Raw genomic sequence first — 20,054 nt, 5'->3', positions numbered from 1 at the left:
AAGAAACTACAACGTAATATTTTTTTATCAAACAAAAGAAATTAGTGACGACTCCTTCTGACTTTTCTTTTCATTACTCAATAAAATTAATTATTATTATTATCATTATCTCAACCTCTTCTTAATCAATGGTTCTTCTTCCTAGTATCAACTTTTTCTACCCTTATTGTCAGAATATAATATTTTTCCTTCACATTATTCACAATTTCTAAAACATGAGATAGCATTTTCTTTTTTTTAAAAAGGTTACCAAAACTTTAGTGGAAAACCATTACTGCTACAGGTTAAAAGCTACAAGATCTTACTTTGTTGAAAAATATTGTAGTTGTGGTGTTGTTTTACAAAATATTGGGTACCATTGTACTATCTACTTTTTTCAAAATTCATAATTTCATATTCTTTTTCTTTTGGATTTTACTTATACAATAGATCAAATTCTATGATAATCTTTTCCTATGACTCTCATCCAATTATACAATTTGAAAAAAAACTTAATCCCAATAGGCTTATGCTACTAATATCGTAACTGGTCTAGTTAAGAATATTTCTTCCATCTATATGGAAAAAAGTTAATCATAATAGGCAATATAGGCTTTAAGATATTCATAACTAGTAAGTAGTAACTAGTCTGGTTTGAAATTTACTCCATCTATATGGTAAAAATCTAAAATTTGTTTCTTATTAATGTTTCAAAATTTCTTGAACATTTACAATTTTTTGAAGTTTCCTTAAAGATCTGAAACTGTCATTTTCTTCTATTTATTTTATAAGTGATCAAAAAAATCTTAATTCCTTAGTCAGTACTCTCATTGTCTCAATTTACGTGACATTTTTTGAATTTCGAGATTCAAACTTTGACCGTAAATTTTTCATATATCTTTTAAAATATTTTAAATTGTTAATTATAGTACTTTTTACGTAGTTAATAAATATATAAATTTTATTTCAAAAAACTTAAAGATTTTATGCGTAAATTCTTGATCAAACATAAACTATTTGACTTTCGAAAAACAAAAAAAATGTCACATAAATAAGAAACAAAGGGGTATATATTTTTTAACTACTCCATCTGTTCTCGTTTAATTATGTGACCTTTTTAATTACGTACTGTAGTTCAATAATTCAACTAAATTGAAAATTGAAGGAGCGCAGCGATAGTACTAGGCGAGTTGGCAAGAATGGCCAGGCACGCTAGGCAAAGGAACTATACACGGTGACTAATTAAATCAGTACTATAATATAAAAGTTATTCTGTTCTTAATTACTTGTCCATATTTTTTTTTTGAGTTATTCCTAATTATTTGTTTATTTTGATAAATCAAGAAAAGGATAAAAAAAAAATTATCTATTATATCCTCTATTAATTACTTTGAACAAGATAGAGCTTTTTGAAAATATTAAGTTTTTACTTCATCAATTTCATAATTAATAAAGGTTAATGATAAACTTACTATATCAATTATTAATTTTTTAATAAATGTATTAATTCGAAAATGAATAAATAATAAAAATAAAGAAGAAATAAAAAATAGTTAATCAACTGAGTTACAAATTCAACGGGTGCGAGTTATTTTAGCTTGAGGCTCGAATATTAATTATTGATGGTCCTGTCACAATTCATGAATCGTCCGCTCAAGTTTGATTATCATTATACTTTTTCATCAATAAAATAATACTACTCCGTACAACTACTAGAAGAAATGGAACAACTACTGGTTTCCTCATCTCCCATGGCAGCAGCCTCACTACCTCCTCCTCCGGTAGACGTTAACCAGGTGCCGTTAGACCTTCAACAAATGCTTCAATATGTTGTCAAAAGCCAACCAGAATGGTGGGCTTATGCTATTTTCTGGCAGACCTCTACTGACGATGAGGGAAAAAGCTTTTTAGCTTGGGGAGACGGATATTTCCAAGGAGACGGTGTGGTTAATAACAACAAAGGCGGCAGCAGCAGTAGCAGTAGCAGCAGCTTAAAGTCACAGGCTCAGTCCGAGAGAAAAAAAGTCATTAAAGGAATTCAAGCTTTAATGGATGGTAATGGAGATACTGATCTAGTGGACGATGGTGATGTAACTGACACTGAGTGGTTCTACGTGATGTCGCTGGCCCGTTCTTTCTCCGCCGGAGATGGATCTGTTACAGGTAAAGCTTTTGGAAGTGATGATTTTTTGTGGATAACAGGTCCGGCCCAATTTCAGCTTCATTACAGCTGTGAAAGGGCTAAAGAAGCTCAGATCCATGGGATTCAGACTCTGGTTTGTATTCCAACTTCAAATGGCGTGTTCGAATTAGGGTCGACTCAATTAATCAAACAGAATTTGAGCTTAGTTCAACAGGTGAAGTCTCTGTTCCTCTGTTGTCCCCCTATTCAATTTTTAGAAAAATCAATTTGTTTTGCTGATATTGGCCTCGTCACCGGCTTGCAACAAGATGACAATGATGATAAATTAAGAGAAAATAGCAAAAAACAGCCGCAGCCTGTTGTAGCCAAAAAAAAAAGAGGGAGAAAGCCCAAGGGGGCCGAGGAGGATGCCAATATGGCGGCATTGAACCACGTGGAAGCTGAGAGACAGAGGAGGGAGAAGCTGAACCACCGGTTCTACGCGTTGCGCTCCGTCGTTCCCAACGTATCGAGAATGGACAAAGCGTCATTGCTATCAGATGCTGTGTCCTACATCAATCAACTGAAAGCCAAGGTAGATGAACTGGAGTTGCAGCTAATTGATCACACTAAAAAACCCAAAAACGTAACGGAATCATCATCAGCTGACAACCAGAGCACCACCACTTCATCGGACGACCAAGTAATTAAGGCTAATTCCACAGCGGCCCCGGAGGTTGAAGTGAAGATAATAGGCACAGATGCAATGATCAGAGTTCAATCGGAAAACGTGGATTATCCATCAGCGAAACTCATGATTGCGCTTCAAAATCTACAAATGCAAGTCCACCATGCCAGCATTTCATCCGTCAATCATCTCGTCCTTCATGATGTTGTGGTTAGAGTTCCTCAAGGATTAAGCACCGAAGATGAACTAAAGACTGCTCTCCTTACTAGATTAGAACATCACTAGCTCCGAATCAGTAATATTATTAGTACGTACAATCACTAGTTAATTTTATTACCTTGGTTGTATCGATTAATCATGCTTATCTCTCATGAAAAATATATTATGTGATTGAATTACATATTTCTCGTGTATGCTCATCAAGTTAATAATCATCATTAACATCGAAACAATTATACATGCATAACACATGTTTCCGATTTGCCAGCTATGATTTGTTAAATGTGTGGGAGCATCCAACAAACACGGTGGGGATTTGCTGTGTATATATTAATGTTGCGTGTTCTTATATGTGCGGTCTGGTCTGTTTGATTTTTTTGTTGTATACCAAAATCGTCATGTATATGTATTAAAAAAAATGTATGTCACAGTTTATCACGTGTGTTACTCTATTTGTTTCGTGAGTAAAATAATATTCCACTTGAGTTCGTTCATTTTTTTTTTTCATCATGAGAATCTTGCTACCATATCCCAGACCCCTACCACTATACAAAAGCTTATCCGATCTCCTTTTCCTGCGATATCATTTGAATTTCAAGAGTTCAATAAAAAAAAAAAAAATTGATGAATATTTTAGTTTCGCTATTATAGTAAACCTAATTAATAAGTGATGCTTACAAAAGATAGAATACGCTATTTTTTTTAATGTCACATTTAATTCAAAAGACAGCCCCCCCATTAAACGTACCTCACCTGTCATTTTGTCAAATATTTATGCATGTGCGTAATTGCTATCTATTTAATATTCATTTGCAAGTATATATAAAGAAAAGATAAGCTAGGGAGAGAGGTCGGGGACCCTAAATAGCCTAATTTTCTTTTGTGGTCCAATCAAGAAATATTTATATTCAGATTCGAAATCATAATTTGAATTATTATGTGAAATTGAATGTCTAAGCTAGCGTTTGATCATAGATTTTCAAATATTTTTGGCAAATATTATTTGGATGAAAATTTGAGTGAAATTTCACCATGTGTTTGGCTATAGTATTTGGGAAGCATATTTGACTTTTTTTTTTAAAAAATGTGACTTATATCCATAAGTTTTAAAAACTATCAAAACTAACCATAAGTTTGTATTACAAGTCAATGGATCTTGTTGCAACAAATAACAAGTAGTGTCCATGACACTGGAGCAATGTGGTAGTTTGGAGTGAGTGCAACAAGCATCATTCCATACATCGTGAAATAGACAAAGCACATGACTTTGTTACCCTGACCAATTGTTCATCATTTTCATCAATAACCTTATCATTACTTTCATATTCATTGAATATATCATCACTACTTTGGTGTTCACGAAAAAAATTATGTAATACAACGCAAACAATTACTAAGAGAGTGTTTTTGTAAAAGATACAAGTTTGGTGTAAAATTTTAATTATTAAAAGATCCCAAATAATGAGATTTGGCCCAAATACTAGAAAAAACTAGTATTTGGGAATTTGAGGTATTTGCCAAATAATGACAAATTGTATGGACAATCACTATTTGTCAAATTTTCCCCCAAATATTACTTGAGAAATCTATGGCCAAACGGGCCCTTACAAATCTATATCAAAGCAAAACAAGGTGTTTCCTAGATATTGGCTGATTTATTATTATTATTATTATTATTATTATTTGTTCTATTCCATATTTATATCTCTATACCATGAATGATGAAAAAGGCAAAACAGAGTGGTCCTAAAACTAGTACGTCCATTATCTGGTGAATCATCAACATACTAGTATATATTTTTACTTGTCTTTTTATCATATTATATGTATATTTTATTTAAAAATTAAAAAGACCACGTGATCCATGGCCACAGTGACTTGTGACCTCACATTTTAGGCTTAATTCATCGGTGAGCCCTTAAAGTTGGCATAAAATTTCACTTATTAGACATCTTAATTAGACAATGTTCATATTAGATAACTCATATAGTAAAAATTGTTGTGTCGTTTTGACACTTTTTACTTAGTGAGTATAATACACTCATTGACTGTGCGTGAAAAACCTATTTAGTTGACATTTCAATTTTTTTTTTCTTCTTCTTTTCCATTTTCAGCCATAATTTTTGAAACTTAAACATCTAACGATGGTGAATAAAAATAGTTATCATAAACTATTGAAAAATGATGGAAATTATTTTTAAAATTTAGGAATAGACCCATTTCAAGATTTACTTAGTAAATTAATTCATGAGATTTTTTCCCAAAAGAATTTAATATTGACATAGGAGTAAATTTAACTTTTTGTGAATCTGCTAATTACGGTAAAAAGGAAACAAAAAGATATTTGAAGAAGACACTAATAAAGGAGCAGCGTGCAGGTGGGCATGTTTCTCAAATGTTATTGCAAGTATTTGGAGAAGAAAATGGAAACGGGGTGTGTGCAGATATTTCTACAAATGGGTGGGTGGGTGGGTGGGGGAGGGGGGTGTATTTCTGCAAATGGATTGGGGTGTTTGGAGAAGAAGACTGTGGGGTGGTGGGTCTTGGGGAGTTTTATTGGCTTAATTTTTTTTTAAAAGTATTTGGGCAAAAATCCATGTCATTGATTCATTGGTTACTTTTTATTTTTACTCAAAATTTATTGTTTAAGAATTGTTTTTTTACACAAATGACAAATGTCGTCGTGTAATTTATCACTTTACATGTTATACGCGAATGTAACACACACCTCATATATTTTTATTGATTGGATAAAGAGTGTCAAAATGACACAGCGATACCCTACATGAGGTGTCTAAGATGAACATCGTCCAGTTAAAATGTCTAACTAAAATTTCATGCTAACTTTAAGGGGTCACCAATGAATTAGGCCCACATTTTAATTATCACATGCTCGCAGTAGGAAAAAGCTTTCCATTAAAGGACAAATATGTCGCTTCTGTCTTTCAATAGTATCTCTGTATATGGTGGTACATTACTTGCCATTTCTTTTATTTAAAAAAATAAATAAAAAATGCTACTATTCAAAATTATTTATTTTTCTAAAAGTCCATCTAAATACGAATTTGGAATCTAAATAAACCACAAAAAGATAAAAGTGACCAAAATAAATCACTGTTTTAGTAAATAACTAAAATAGATAGTGGAAGAAAAAAATTCATTTTATGCAATATTCCAAACATTTTTCGTTAGTCTTATAACGTGTATATTTTAATATATAACGGAACTATTTCTTACACTTTGTAAAGTGGAAATTTTTCTTACACTTTATAAAGTGGAAGAAAAAATTATGTGTTTTCCGACTATAATCAAATTATAATCAGTACTATTTATACTCATTCTTTTATAAATTGATGAAAGAAATTTATGATATCAGACATTAATGGAATATTTAGCATTGTGTTTGGGAAGACAATTATAATAAATAGTATGTCCGTCATGTATAATTTCGCCATCTCATTAAATCGAAACTCTAACTTTTGGTTTAGAAGACAATTTTTTTTTGTGATTGAAATGATGAAAAAAATAGAAGACTAAAGATGTTGAAGGTGCTATGTTTGAACGTCCTTAAATAGAGCTTGGAGGAGTTTTCAGAATATTAAAATAAAAATATATAATGTAGTAATTTTTTTCGTTTTTATGATATGTCAAATCAATATAATTGAATATTTAGCATTGTGTTTGGGAAGACAATTATAATAAATAGTATGTCCGTCATGTATAATTTCGCCATCTCATTAAATCGAAACTCTAACTTTTGGTTTAGAAGACATTTTTTTTTTGTGATTGAAATGAAGAAAAAAATAGAAGACTAAAGATGTTGAAGGTGCTATGTTTGAACTTCCTTAAATAGAGCTTGGAGGAGTTTTCAGAATATTAAAATAAAAATATATAATGTAATAATTTTTTTCGTTTTTATGATATGTCAAATCAATATAATTGTATAACAAACACTGTAAAAGTTTCATAAAGAGATACAATTTAATACAAAACCTGGAAAACATTCCTCTTTGTAAAACAAAATTTTTTCTTCCACTTTACAAAGTGTAACAAAAACTTACACTTTACAAAGTGTAAGAAATAGTTTCGTTTTATGAGATGTAAAAAATAGTTCCGTTATATATTAAAATACACACGTTATGAGACTGGAAAACGTTTGAAATATTGCATAAAACGAAATTTTTTCTTCCACTAAGCCTATTTTAGTTATTTACTAAAATAGTGACTTATTAGGTTCCGGACTCTCTAAACGCCATAACTTTCCAAAATCATAGTAGTACTTTTTAAATATTAAACAACAATCCAATTAAGTTTTCTAGTGAAAAAACCATTAGACATTTCATCTTTTGAAATCAACATTTAGAGATTTTGTCTTGCAGATACCTTTTTTTGAATTTGTTGTTTATTGCGTATGATTAGGGATGTCAAATATAAGGATTGGGTTGAAATTAGAGATATGAAAATGGGTTGAAATAGAAATCGGGTTGGGTTTTGATCCGCCCAAGTTTACTTTGGGCTCAAATGGGTTGGATTTAAATGGGCTAAACAATGGGGTGGGTCTTGACCCATCCATTTGATCCGATTAATCTCAATAATTTTAACATAGTTATATTTAACTTTTGTAAGCACAACTCGAATTTCAGCTTAAGATTTTTTTTTTTAAAGTAACAAATTGATAGATAAATCTTAAAAGATGTTAAATAGATAATAATTCATACATTTAATATAGGAACATATCTTAGTAAATAATTTTAAAACAGGTTGAAATTGGAGATTGAATTGAGCTCAATTGAGGATTCTCTTAAAATGGGTTAGAGTTAAATGAGTTGAGATTGAACCCAATTCAAATTATCTTGAGCTCAATCCTTAAAATTCTGGACGGGTTGGACGGATTACTTTTGTTTGGATTCATTTTTGACACCCCTAAGTATGACTAATTTTTTAGTTGTTCTCTATGTCTTGAACCTCATAATTGGCTTCTTATAAGTCACCATGTGTACTATGTCTCTCTGTTCAAACATCAGTTAATATCAACAGACTTTCTTACAACAACAATAACTATCACTACGCCTCAGTCCTAAATGAACTGAGGCAGCCTATATGAATTCTTACTTTTGTTTAAGCTCATTCATATCATTAAACAGAACGTTCTTTGAAAATCTCCAACATTTTACACCCGTTTATCTACACAAAAGCTAAAAATATATTTCTAAAATAATTTTTGGTGTGTGTGTTGGACAAACTACTACATATGTAGTTAGCTTACCTGGATGGGATGCTTTTTCCTCGAAGAGGGAAGGTAAAGACCAAGACATTGAAAATTCTGAATTTGATCGTACTTTCCCGAGGTCAAACGGCTATTGATCCAGGCCCGATGAGAAAAAGGTTAAACTCATACCTAATCTACTTGGATCCCCGACCCATTCTATTAAGGCATTTATTCCTTTGATAAAAAGGAAGAGTTCAACTAAAGTAATATCTGACAGTGGTTGTTCTTTGTACCTAAACTTGTGGCTTCTTTCATTAAAGATAAGTGTAAGCTAATTTTCTCGCTAAACCCCTGTCCCACCAGCCCTTCTCCTTTATAGGTCTGGATCTTTTGTATCATTTCGGTCGTCGTGTCCAATCGGGAACAAATAAATGAATGAATGTTCTTTTGAAAAAATGTATAATAATACATCTATCAAGACGAAAGCCAAAGGTGAATCTCGTAGGTGGACATACCGAACTGAAACAAGATTTTCAGATTGACATCTTGATACACTAATTTACATAGTTAGCATTATGCATATATAGGGAAAAGGCATAATTCCCCCTCAAACTTGTATCAAAAAGTCAGTTTCACACTTCAACTATTAGGACGACCTATTACACACTATTACTATTTAAAAGTGAATTTAATACCATCTTGAGACACATAACATCACTCTTACAGTATATGGTGTATTACACTCGGTGCCACGTCAGCTCCACCTTATAAATTATAATTTTTTATATTTTTTTCTTTATTAATTAACTTTTTTTTGTTAACTTTATTTTACATTAATTAATCCCTAACAAATTATTAAAATTCTCTAATAATCATATCTTCTTCCAATCTAAATCCTACCCACTTTTATCCCTAATCTGACTAGAATAATTATTGATTTGAAGTTATATCACAATTCTCTTTGTCTTCTCCGGCGAAGAACAATTAACCTATCACCACCACAAACCTACCTCCATAACGTCATCCCCTCCTCTTTTCCCGACACCCAACCCATCTCCGACAAAGAACAACCACCAAACAGCCACCCAAAACTCCAAATCAGTCATTGAAGAACACTGAATCAAACCCCTTTACCCTACCCCTTTTCGATTTTCTTACTTTTAGTTTTTATTGCAGGTGTTTCGGCGAGCTCAAAGCTTCAACCGTGGATCTAATGATGTTTCAATGAGCTTCGTTTTTTAGATCCATGATGTTTGACTAAGTTTTGTGCTTCCAAATCTAAACAACCAACAAATAAGGCAAGTGGGAGTGTGAATATGCACATACAAATATATGAATACACAAATGAAAAGAAATCAATTTTAACTATAAAAAAAAGGGCAAGTGGGTGTATTATAGGCATGCCTACAGGCTACAAGTATATTTGAGGGTTTTAAGGTTGAAGGCTTTGCTTGTATTTTGCTAAAAATTTGAACGTGAAAGTGGAAAGATTAGGAGAACAAAGTCTCGAATTCCTAGAATCATTGTGAAATTTGAATTAATTTTTTTTNGGGTTTTATGGTTGAAGGCTTTGCTTGTATTTTGCTGTAAATTTGAACGTGAGAGTGGAAAGATTAGGAGAACAAAGTCTCGAATTCCTAGAATCATTGTGAAATTTGAATTATTATTTTTTTACTAGGTATAATGATGAAATTGAGTGAAAAAATGTAGAAATGTGATAAGAAAAAATGAAATTAAGTGACAAATTGAAAAATTGTGCAAAGAAAAATAAGAAGAAGAAAAATTTTGAAGGAAAATAAGAGAAGAGGAACATGAAAAAGGAGAAAACAAGGTCTGGGGGTTAAAAAAAGTTACTTTTTTTAATTTTATTTTCAACCTCAGACGCGCCTAATTTATTTTTATTTTAAATTTTATTTCCATGTCAGTTTTGAGGTGGTATTAATTACACTTTGAACAAGAATAGGTGTGTAATAGGTCGTTATAATAGTTGAAGTGTGTAACTGATTTTTCGATATAAGTTAAAGAGGAAATTTATGCCTTTTCCCTACGTATATATATTGATGCAAGAATGTGAAAAAAGGTACACTGCTACTGTAACTCAATATAAGAAACGAAAACAATAGCAGGGGAAGGATGAAAATATATTGTCTGAACATCTATAATTGCAACATGTCTACCAAAGGAAAATTAACTGCACAACATTTATATGTTAAAACATTATCTCAGCCCCATTCTTCTTTGTCAAAAGATTGGTTGCGTTTGAATTTCTGTCGATCCTCCTCACAAACACATCATTTGAGCCCAAAAATTCAGCAGCACATAAGTTTTAAAGGACCAAAAAGATATACGAGGACATCAAAGGGTTCAAAAGATGAAAAGTAAACATACGAAGAAATCAAAGGGTTCAACATCTACTATATATTTACATAAAAAATACTTCCTCCGTTTCAAAAAGAATGACCTACTTTCCTTTTTATTCTGTTTAAAAAAGAATGACCTCTTTCTTTTTTTGGTAACATTTTAATTTCAGTTTTTCACATGACATGTTTAAGACCACAAGATTAAAGGACAATTTGTACATTTGATATAACTTTAATTTAGGATCACAATATTCAAAAATCTTCTTTATTTTCTTAAACTTCATTCCAAGTCAAACTAGGTCATTCTTTGTGAAATGGATGATTGACCCATCATATCATCCGAAGAAACAGAAAATACCAAAAAGTTCGAATTCACAGCTAATAACATTGATTCAATTGGCATTGACATAATAGGAATATTTCGTCTATTGTCCCGGCAATTGTAGCGCATGTGTCGCCCAGGGCATAAGGGGCATGATGACTTGATGTCATCCTCACTTTCCTCCGGCTTATCACCGGCAGTCTGTTCAGGGTTCCAAACTCAACGATGGCAACTAAACACGAGGGTTGCGCTCGTTGCGGGACTTAACCCAATACCTTATGGCACGAGCTGACAACAGCCATGTACCACCTGTGTCCGCATCCCCGAAGAGTACATTTTATCGCTCATGAAACAACTACAATAACGGTCACAATATATTGAACACATAAAACTAAAAAGGGCTATGTCATTGCCTCACTTCTACCAGCAGAAATAGAGTGTTTATCTTGAAAGTAATATCATTATTCCAATAACAATATCATTAACACAGCAAAATCAGAGGCCTCGCTTTTATTTATATACTGCAATCTCACTGTTAAAAGACACGAATTTGAAAAGCATACAACTCAATTTATTTTAACAAGTTCAAAACAATTCTTATTCCAACACAATGCACACCAAAAAAAAAAAGAAAAAAGAAGAGAGAATCAAATGGAATAAGTAAGATGGACAGAAACGGTTGGTATTATCATATTATTAAAGTTACTAATGAAGAAGGAAAATATATGATACTACATTAAAAATTATCTTTAGCGGCAATTAACTAACGCCAATAGCTTAATTACCAATAAAATGTATTTTTAGTGGCAATTAGCACTCTTTGTATATGTCCTTGCCTTTAGCGACATTGGTTCTAATGACACTTAACTAATGACGATGAAGACTTTAGCACTCCTTATTAATGTGTTTATTTATTACTGTTAAAAGTTGTTTTTGTTGTAGTATACTACTAATTGATTAGTAGAGTGTGAGATATATGTTACATACTCAAAACAAAAACTGAAAAGACAACAATAATAAAAATAAAATAAAGCCAGATGAACAGACCAAAACGCTCAGTTATCTCTTTTAATTAATTTTAAGTTTCGAACAGTTACTGTGTGAAAGACTTTAAGTAGGGGAAGCCGAAAGGGAAAACAAAAGAATAAAAAATACTTTGATGGACAAAATGAAAGGGAAAAAGGCCAAAAAGTGGTGGTTAGGAACAAGGAGTTCATCCGAACTTTTTTGGGAGAAAATTACGTTGTATGTTTAAGATTGAAATTATTTTTTATATGCATATAATAGATGTTAAATTAAGAATTTCCTTTTCTTTGAGTGTTTACTTTTTCATATTTTGAATCCCTCCGTGAAAATCACTGCTCGAACATTGAATATGATCAACTAGATAGATATAAATAGATGTTTTGGGCGTTACAGAATTCAGATTAGTCTAGTATATGATTTCATAGAAGATCAAATATATATCCATTCTCTGATCTCAAAATGACATAAACAGCGAAGACAAATTCCCACAGAGCAATATAATATGTACACATCTCTCAATTAGCTTCAAAATAAATGAAACTCTTAAATCTAAAACGGTTTAATTAATTTACAATAGCTTATAAGATCCATCAATATATATATCAGTATGATCACAAACGATTGCTAATATAGAAAACCCAATGTTGTCCATCAACTTGAACAGTGAGATTATGAGCACGAGCGAACAAATTGACAGCCCTTCTCACTCCTCTGTTATCAGCCGCGGTGAAATAGTCATGTCCAAATATAACTCCACCTTCTAAACCGGGCTTCAACAGCTTGAAAGCCCGGTTTATATCTGACCAAGCCGAGTGAAAATCATGTCCGGCATCAACCTCAATCAACTCACCAAACACACCCCACTCACACAGCTTCTCCAGCGCTGATCCGCTGGAGAAAGGCGTGTACACTACGGACTCCGTAGCGTTCGCCTGCATCACGTTCTGCATGAACTGATACATCAGCAAAACGTCTCCATTCACCATCTTCATGTCTTTCATCCGCAAATGATCTGAAAAACCCGGCCATCCACGAAAGTCATCTATACAGACGATTTGAGTGTCGTATAAACCCAATCGACGGGTCAATTCGAACATATGAAGAGCAGATGCACCCAAAAACGTACCTACTTCAATTATGGTCTTGGGTCGGACCTTCCGGATTAAGTTCTCGAAAACTGCGCCGTTTGATCCCCATCCTTTGATCCACTTATTCCTGAGGAGACTCTCCACGTGTGATGGCGGGAAATTCTCCCACGGAGATGTTCCCTTGAAGACACGTTCCAGAATTTTCCGACGGATGTGTTGCTGTGGAACCGCCTCACCACATACCGCCCCGAAATCACTGTGGTCGCCGCCTAATTCTGTTGTTGCACGGTTAATTACCGTGCTTACATGGGCGACCACAGTGTTTATATGATCAGGTGGTTTGCTATTGTTGTGAGTAGAGCTAGACAGGTAACCGAGAGAATAAGCTAAAAGGAGACAAAGGAAGTACAAAACGGGTTTAGCAAAAGATGAAATTTTCTTTGATGAGTAACGAAGATGCTGAGGTTCTTGTTTCATGCTAGGCAAATTTACAGTGAATAATTATATTTGATGAAAGTATTAAAAGCTTGGAAATTTTTTGGGCTTTCTACCTATTTTGTTGCTACAATTTTACTTATGGTTGAATAATTAATGATTTTTTTTGTTTGCTTGCTTATTGTACTTTCTCTCTTTTTCTTATATCTGAATTAGTCAACTATATTATTAAATGCAGAGGGAGCCATCTTAAGTTTAGGTGCATTTTTACATTATATATATTATATAGTAAAAAATTTGTTAGCTCAGTGATCTCATCAGATTTAGCTTCTTAATATTAACTTGCCTATTTTATAATAATTCTTCTTTTAACTTAATTTATTATTAATGTAAATTTAAAAAATTAAGATTTGACTCATTTGCCCTTTTATAATACTTTCCTCCGTTTCAAAATAAGTGAAATGTTGAGAATTTTTTCATAGGTCAAAATAAGTAAATTGTTCGAAGTTCAAGAGAATTGTTGGAATTTTTTTCATTTTTGCCCTTCATTTACATCTTATAGGTGATATTTTCAAGAGAGTTACTTGTTTATATTTATGATTTTATTCTTGAATTATATTTTCAAGAATAGTTTGAAAATATTTAAAAGGGCAAAAGTGGAAAATGATGTTTATTTTATATCCTAAACTTTTTTTTCTTAACAAGTGTGTATTGGTTCAACAATTCAATTATTTTGAAATTGAGGGAGGACTATATACTAGTATATTCTTTTGATTAATTAATTTTCTGAGTTTTTAAATTTATTTTTATTTTTTAAAAATAATTCCTTTAATCTCTCATTTTCATAGACTATTGGCACTGCTGGTAGAGCCGGTCAAATTAGGATCATACCAATCATTTCCGAATTATATTAGAAGAAGAAATACTAACTAATAAACATCAAGAGTCTAGTTTTATGAATCACCAATAATTCATCTATAATTGTCCAACTTCCTTTAATTTTATATGAGTTTAGTTGTTATTCTTATCTGGAAATAAGTTATTCCACCATGTATATGTGATAAATTATTCCATCACTAAAGTACAAGTGGTGGAATAAATAATCTCGAAATTGCTTAATACCTCCAACCAAACGCAGGATAATATTTTATCCCTAGGAGTATTATACCTTATGTCTCACACCAAACAACTCATAATTGTATAATTTTATACCAGTTTTCAGACCACATTTCACTTCCTTTGCCTACAATTTTCAATATTTTAATTTGTCAAATCAGGTTACCTTAAATTGAACATTAATTGTATCTGCAGTAGAAAATATAACTTTATTAGGATAACTTAATTGTTCATATAACAAAACTTATCCAGTTTAAGCAACAACAAAAAAAATGGCAAATTGCAAAATGAATAAATGCTTAAGAAGATGAATTTGTTAATTTTCAATGAAAGAGAAGTATGTTTTTGGTGGGTGTTTGATGGGGTTCACGATCTTGATGACTAAATAAAAAAAAAAGAAAGATTGTGAGAAGAAATAGGGTGCATCTGTCGATTTGATTTAATTTTATGTATTATCGATCTGACTTATTGATTTTTAAATAAGCTAAAACAATAACTAAATCAATAAAATATTTTTTGGTTTATCGGTTTTTCATCCTTAACGGTTCGATTTCGATTTAACGAATAAGAAAATGCTCATAAAATATACATATGACTTTTTCAATAATTTGACTCAATAAGACAATGATATAACTTTACATAATGCTCATAAAATAGAAACATTAGTAAGTGATATGAGAAGAATTATACAAGTGTAGCGCAAATAAAAGAACTAGGATAATAATGTGAATTGAAGACTAAAGTAAAAGATAGTAATCAATAATATACTGATATTAATATTTAATATTTATATAGGGATAAATGAGTAAATTAATTACTACTACTTCAATGGATTATCGATTTATCTAATAACCCAATAGTAAAAATTAAAATCGAATTGATAACCCAACATATTCTTTTTTATAAAATCATTAAAAATTGTTAACCCAATAATTCAATAGCAATAAACCAATAGCATTTTTCGATTTAATTTATTGATTGGTTCGATTTTTACACGTGAAAGAACTCTAATAGCAACAGTTAATTTAAAGGGGATTATATCTTTTTAGGTTAAATGGAATTCTTTAAAAAGATATACAGTAAAGTATTTAATTAATTAAAAGATAGGTTAATGTTAAAAAAAAGTAGATCTAAATTAGTTATATGTTATAAAGTTTGGCTAATTGGACTTTTATTTATATTTATAAAAAGTCCAACCTTAAGCTGCTAAAGCGTCATAATCTAGTATGTTTCTTTAAATGTCAAGACTTAAATTTGTATATTATATATAAAAAAAAAAGTACCAATCTTGTGTAATATATTATGGGTTATGTTTTTTTGATAATGATATTATAACTGTTGTTAGACGACTAATAAAAATGTTTTAGGATGGAAACATGAAAGAATTTGGTTAACAAAAAATGAAAAATGGGACTTCCTTCTAACAAATTTTTTATGCAATTACACCAACAAAAAGAACTTGAGACTTAATTTTAACAAATACATTTTTAAAGAAATTCAGAAAAATGAGTTAAAAGTATCTTTTAAATCTTGAAATTAAAAAATAACGATATTGATTTAGTTAAGTGAGATCAAAAGAAAAATGATTTGCCTAAATTATTAAAAAAAATATATAGAGAGCATGTTAAAAATTTTAAAATCTTAAATAAGATTTATCTCTTGCTTTTAAATTTCAGTATATATACTATGTTAAATTGCTAGTTTTTGCATCCGTTATACTTTGTCAAATTATACTTAAACCTTTATTGTCCGCATAATGTCTCGTGTTTATTTTGCAATTAAAAAAAAATCTAGTGTTAAAAAGTTACTCCATGTGTATTCTTCGGAAATAAATATTCAACATTACCTCTTAATTTTTTAAATATAATTTATAATCATATTTGAGTAAAAATTTTATTAAACAAACACAAATTTTACAATTGTTGCATATTTTTTGGGTCAACTCCCTCTCGCTCTCTCCCTCTCCCTCTCTCTCTCTGTATATATTTTTAACACGTGTGTGCACGTGTATCTCATGCTCATAAGTATAAACTTTTTGAAATGATATAACTATTGTTATGATATGTTTATGATGAGCGCCAATTTTTGCATTTTGTCTTTGGATCAAAGTATTAGCGGTAGGGGTATTTTTGAATCAAACTATTGATGGCATAAGCATTTTTAGATCAATTTTTTATTGAACAAGCATTTTTGGAATAAACTATTGATGGCATAAGCATTTGCATGAATTGCATCCGTTATATTTTTGGTCAAATTATACTTAAATCTTTACTGTCGGCATAATGTCTCATGTTTATTGTGCAATTAAAGAAAAATTCTAGTGTGAAAAAGTTGGACTCCATGTGCATTCTTCGGAAATAAATATTCAACATTACCTTTTTATTTTTTAGTATAATTATATTTATTGTGTAGATCCATTAAAGATGTAGAATAAAAATAAGGTTTTTTCATAATAATCAGTAGATTTAATAAAAAAAATTATCGAACAAACATAAATTTTACCATTTTTTGGGTCAAACTTTCAAGAAATGTAGTGAATTTTAGACTCTATCTATTTCACGCACTGAAGAAGTAGTGTTCTTTTGTAGGTATATCGGATTAATTATCTACTCCAATCAATCTCTTTCGAGCATCAATCGGAGATCAAAAGTAACTAAACATTGTAAAAATCTTTACGATTTGTCTTCTTTCTCTTTTTCCTCACTATAGGCAAGAGTCTTGTGAGGAGAGAACAAGAAATATAGTGTAGTACAGATTCAATATACCTTTTTTTTTACAATTTGTGTTGGTAATTTCAATGGCATTCATTTATAGTGATTCTTTTGTGTTACCCATTTGCTGAAAAGAGCATTACTGTCCATTTGCAATTTTAGAAATTGCTTTAGCTCTTATTTATGTGGTTTATTAAATTGAGATTTTTCTAATAGAAATTCTTATTTTCGAACTCAATTCTGTTGTGTGAGATTTGTTGTTTTTGTAAGCTTAAACTAGGTTTTTTGGGTGTGTGTTAAAGTCTTATAAATATAACTAATGTTATTATATGGTTATTTGAGTTGCATTAAATTTTAAATAATAAAATACAATTTCAAATTGATGAATTGTGAATCAATTTATATACTAGTTTTTGGCACATGCCTTACACGTGTATTTCATGTAAATATAAAATTTGCACGAATACGTTTATGATCAAAATGTATTTATATTTTTACTGTTAGCAAGATGTTTCATAGTTATTCTTGTACTAAGAAAAACTCTGATGTGAAAGGATTGGACTCCATGTGTATTCTTCGAGAATAAATATAAACTTTACCTTTTTAACTCTTGGTTACGACTTAAAATTATATTTATGTATGAAGGAGCTAGAACAAAAACAAGATTTTTGTTTTCAACGGTCAAAACTTCATTAAATAAAAATTTATTTGAATAACACAAATTTGACCATTTTTGAACAACTTTTTTAATCATCGGTTAATGCGTCTTAACTATTTTTATAATATATTTCTCGATAAATGTGTTTAAAAAGAAAATATTAATATACTTATTAGAAAAATAATATATTTAACTCATTAAGTAACAGTAAGAGAAAAGTCATAAAGTTACCACTGAAATTGTCCCGAATTTTCAAAAAGATGCCTTGTCTTTGCAAGTGTCCTATTACCCCACGAAAATATTAAATACCTTTGTAAATAAATCATTTTGACTCATTTTTTCACCTGGTAAGAAATGCGTGATCTCACCTTTTAATTAATTTAATTAAATTAAATATTAAATTAATCCGACCCGATTCGTTTCAAAAAGAAAAAAAAATCCTTTCTTTTGTTTTCCATATCTCAGTTTGTCTCCTCATTTACTTCATCACAACTTTTGTTGAAGATCATCTCCATCATTTTAATGAATGATGACAATTTATATTTTACGATTCGATCGAAATTTGTCTTCATTTTTTCATTTCTCCTTAGACGTTTTAATTTTATTTTTTTTAATAATTCGAACTCATAATCTTAAAATTGAATCAGATCGAGGATATTTACCATCTGCACAATCTTATTATCAAATATGCTTCCATTAAAAATGATGATGTATTTAAATGATGTACATAATTTCTTTCCTTTTTTTTCCAGTTCTCCATTTTCTAGTTCTCTGTTGATTTTTTTTGGGGACGATGATGTACTTAAATGAAGTAAATAATTAATAAAGAAACCAATTGAAACGCGACGTTTTTTAATTTTTTTTGCAGATAAAAAATACTCTCACGTGCGTTATTTGTGTGCTCACAAATCAAGTAATAAAATGGATTGAAATGATATTTAATGCTATTGTGGGGTAATAGCACGCCCGCAAAGTTAAGGTGTCTTTTTGAAATTTCGGATCAACTTCATTGGTGATTTTATGTCTTTTATATAACAATAATAGCATTACTGAACCAAGTTATTAGTGATAGAAATATTTATGACCAAATTATTGACGATATGAGCATTTTAAGATCAAACTATTAATCCAAGGACATTTTTGTTCAATTTCGTATAGTTTAAAAATATTTTTAATTTTTTTCGTAATTAATTTTAATTTAATGTACTTGCTTTACATAACATAAAGATAAAAAATAAAATTTATCAATAATTAAGGGACCACAAATTTTATTATCCCATTGTTTTATGACAATGACATCATTTTACACTTCTAGCTACATACAATGGGTATAACACATAGTACAACAATTTATACACATATTCCATGATCAACATGGCCTTGTTGTGTTCGCACCTCCTGAAATTGTTTCATCACTAGTAAGTTAAAGGAAAGCGACAACTTATATATAGTTTCGGGGTGGGGGTGGTAATTTACTAAATAAGCATTGCAATACTTAGGTATTATGCCTCCTAATAGCGTAATATTTGTAATTATAAAAATAAGATAAGTTACCTCTAACAACAATGAAAGATGACCTAATGATGGAGTATACGCAAGTTAATTATGAGCTTATGTAAGACATGTTTAAACAAGTAAATATGCCTTTAATCAAGCTTCAAGTCTCCTCATTCCTCCATTACTTTTGGGTATTGATCATCAAAGTATGTGGGAATTCATCAATGAATTTTTATGTGGTCTTCATGAGTCTTAAAAGATCTCAATTCTCCAAATTCAATTTCACCTAAATTGCTTAGAGTTTCATGTGACCTTCATGAGTCTTGGTTGATTTTTATTTAATTGTTCAATTTCAACCTTCCTATGCATATTTTGATTAAATTACATGATTTTCAATTGATTTCTATAAGATCCGTGCATTATTCATAATTTTGACTATGAATTTATGAAGATATAAGTTTATGAAGAAAGTTATGAACTTATGAATATGATTTATAAAAGACATGCATGATCTACGATTTAAAGAATGTTTATAATTTAAGGTTGCTTTTACAATAAGCATCAATGAAATTGTGAGAGAATTTTCTCACATATTAAGAAATCATGGTTGTTGAAAAAAATTCT

General features: G+C 30.5%; 2 protein-coding genes across 2 annotated transcripts; one reads left to right on the top strand and one right to left on the bottom strand.

Annotated features, from left to right (window-relative positions):
- The first annotated feature begins 1,634 nt into the window (after nt 1–1,634).
- On the top strand, nt 1,635–3,086 carry LOC125852994 (transcription factor MYC1-like). The gene has a single exon (XM_049532688.1). The coding sequence runs from the start codon at nt 1,701–1,703 to the stop codon at nt 3,072–3,074; it is 1,374 nt and encodes a 457-aa protein (XP_049388645.1). The 5' UTR covers nt 1,635–1,700; the 3' UTR covers nt 3,075–3,086.
- A 9,330-nt stretch (nt 3,087–12,416) lies between these two features.
- LOC125841226 (uncharacterized) lies at nt 12,417–13,536 on the bottom strand. The gene has a single exon (XM_049520310.1). The coding sequence runs from the start codon at nt 13,488–13,490 to the stop codon at nt 12,537–12,539; it is 954 nt and encodes a 317-aa protein (XP_049376267.1). The 5' UTR covers nt 13,491–13,536; the 3' UTR covers nt 12,417–12,536.
- Nucleotides 13,537–20,054: the final 6,518 nt, after the last annotated feature.

Source organism: Solanum stenotomum, chromosome 1 (assembly GCF_019186545.1).
Source record: "Solanum stenotomum isolate F172 chromosome 1, ASM1918654v1, whole genome shotgun sequence".
NCBI lineage: Eukaryota > Viridiplantae > Streptophyta > Magnoliopsida > Solanales > Solanaceae > Solanum > Solanum stenotomum.
Note: the sequence above shows the minus strand (reverse complement) of the source record. Positions and strands in the feature narration are given on the sequence as shown.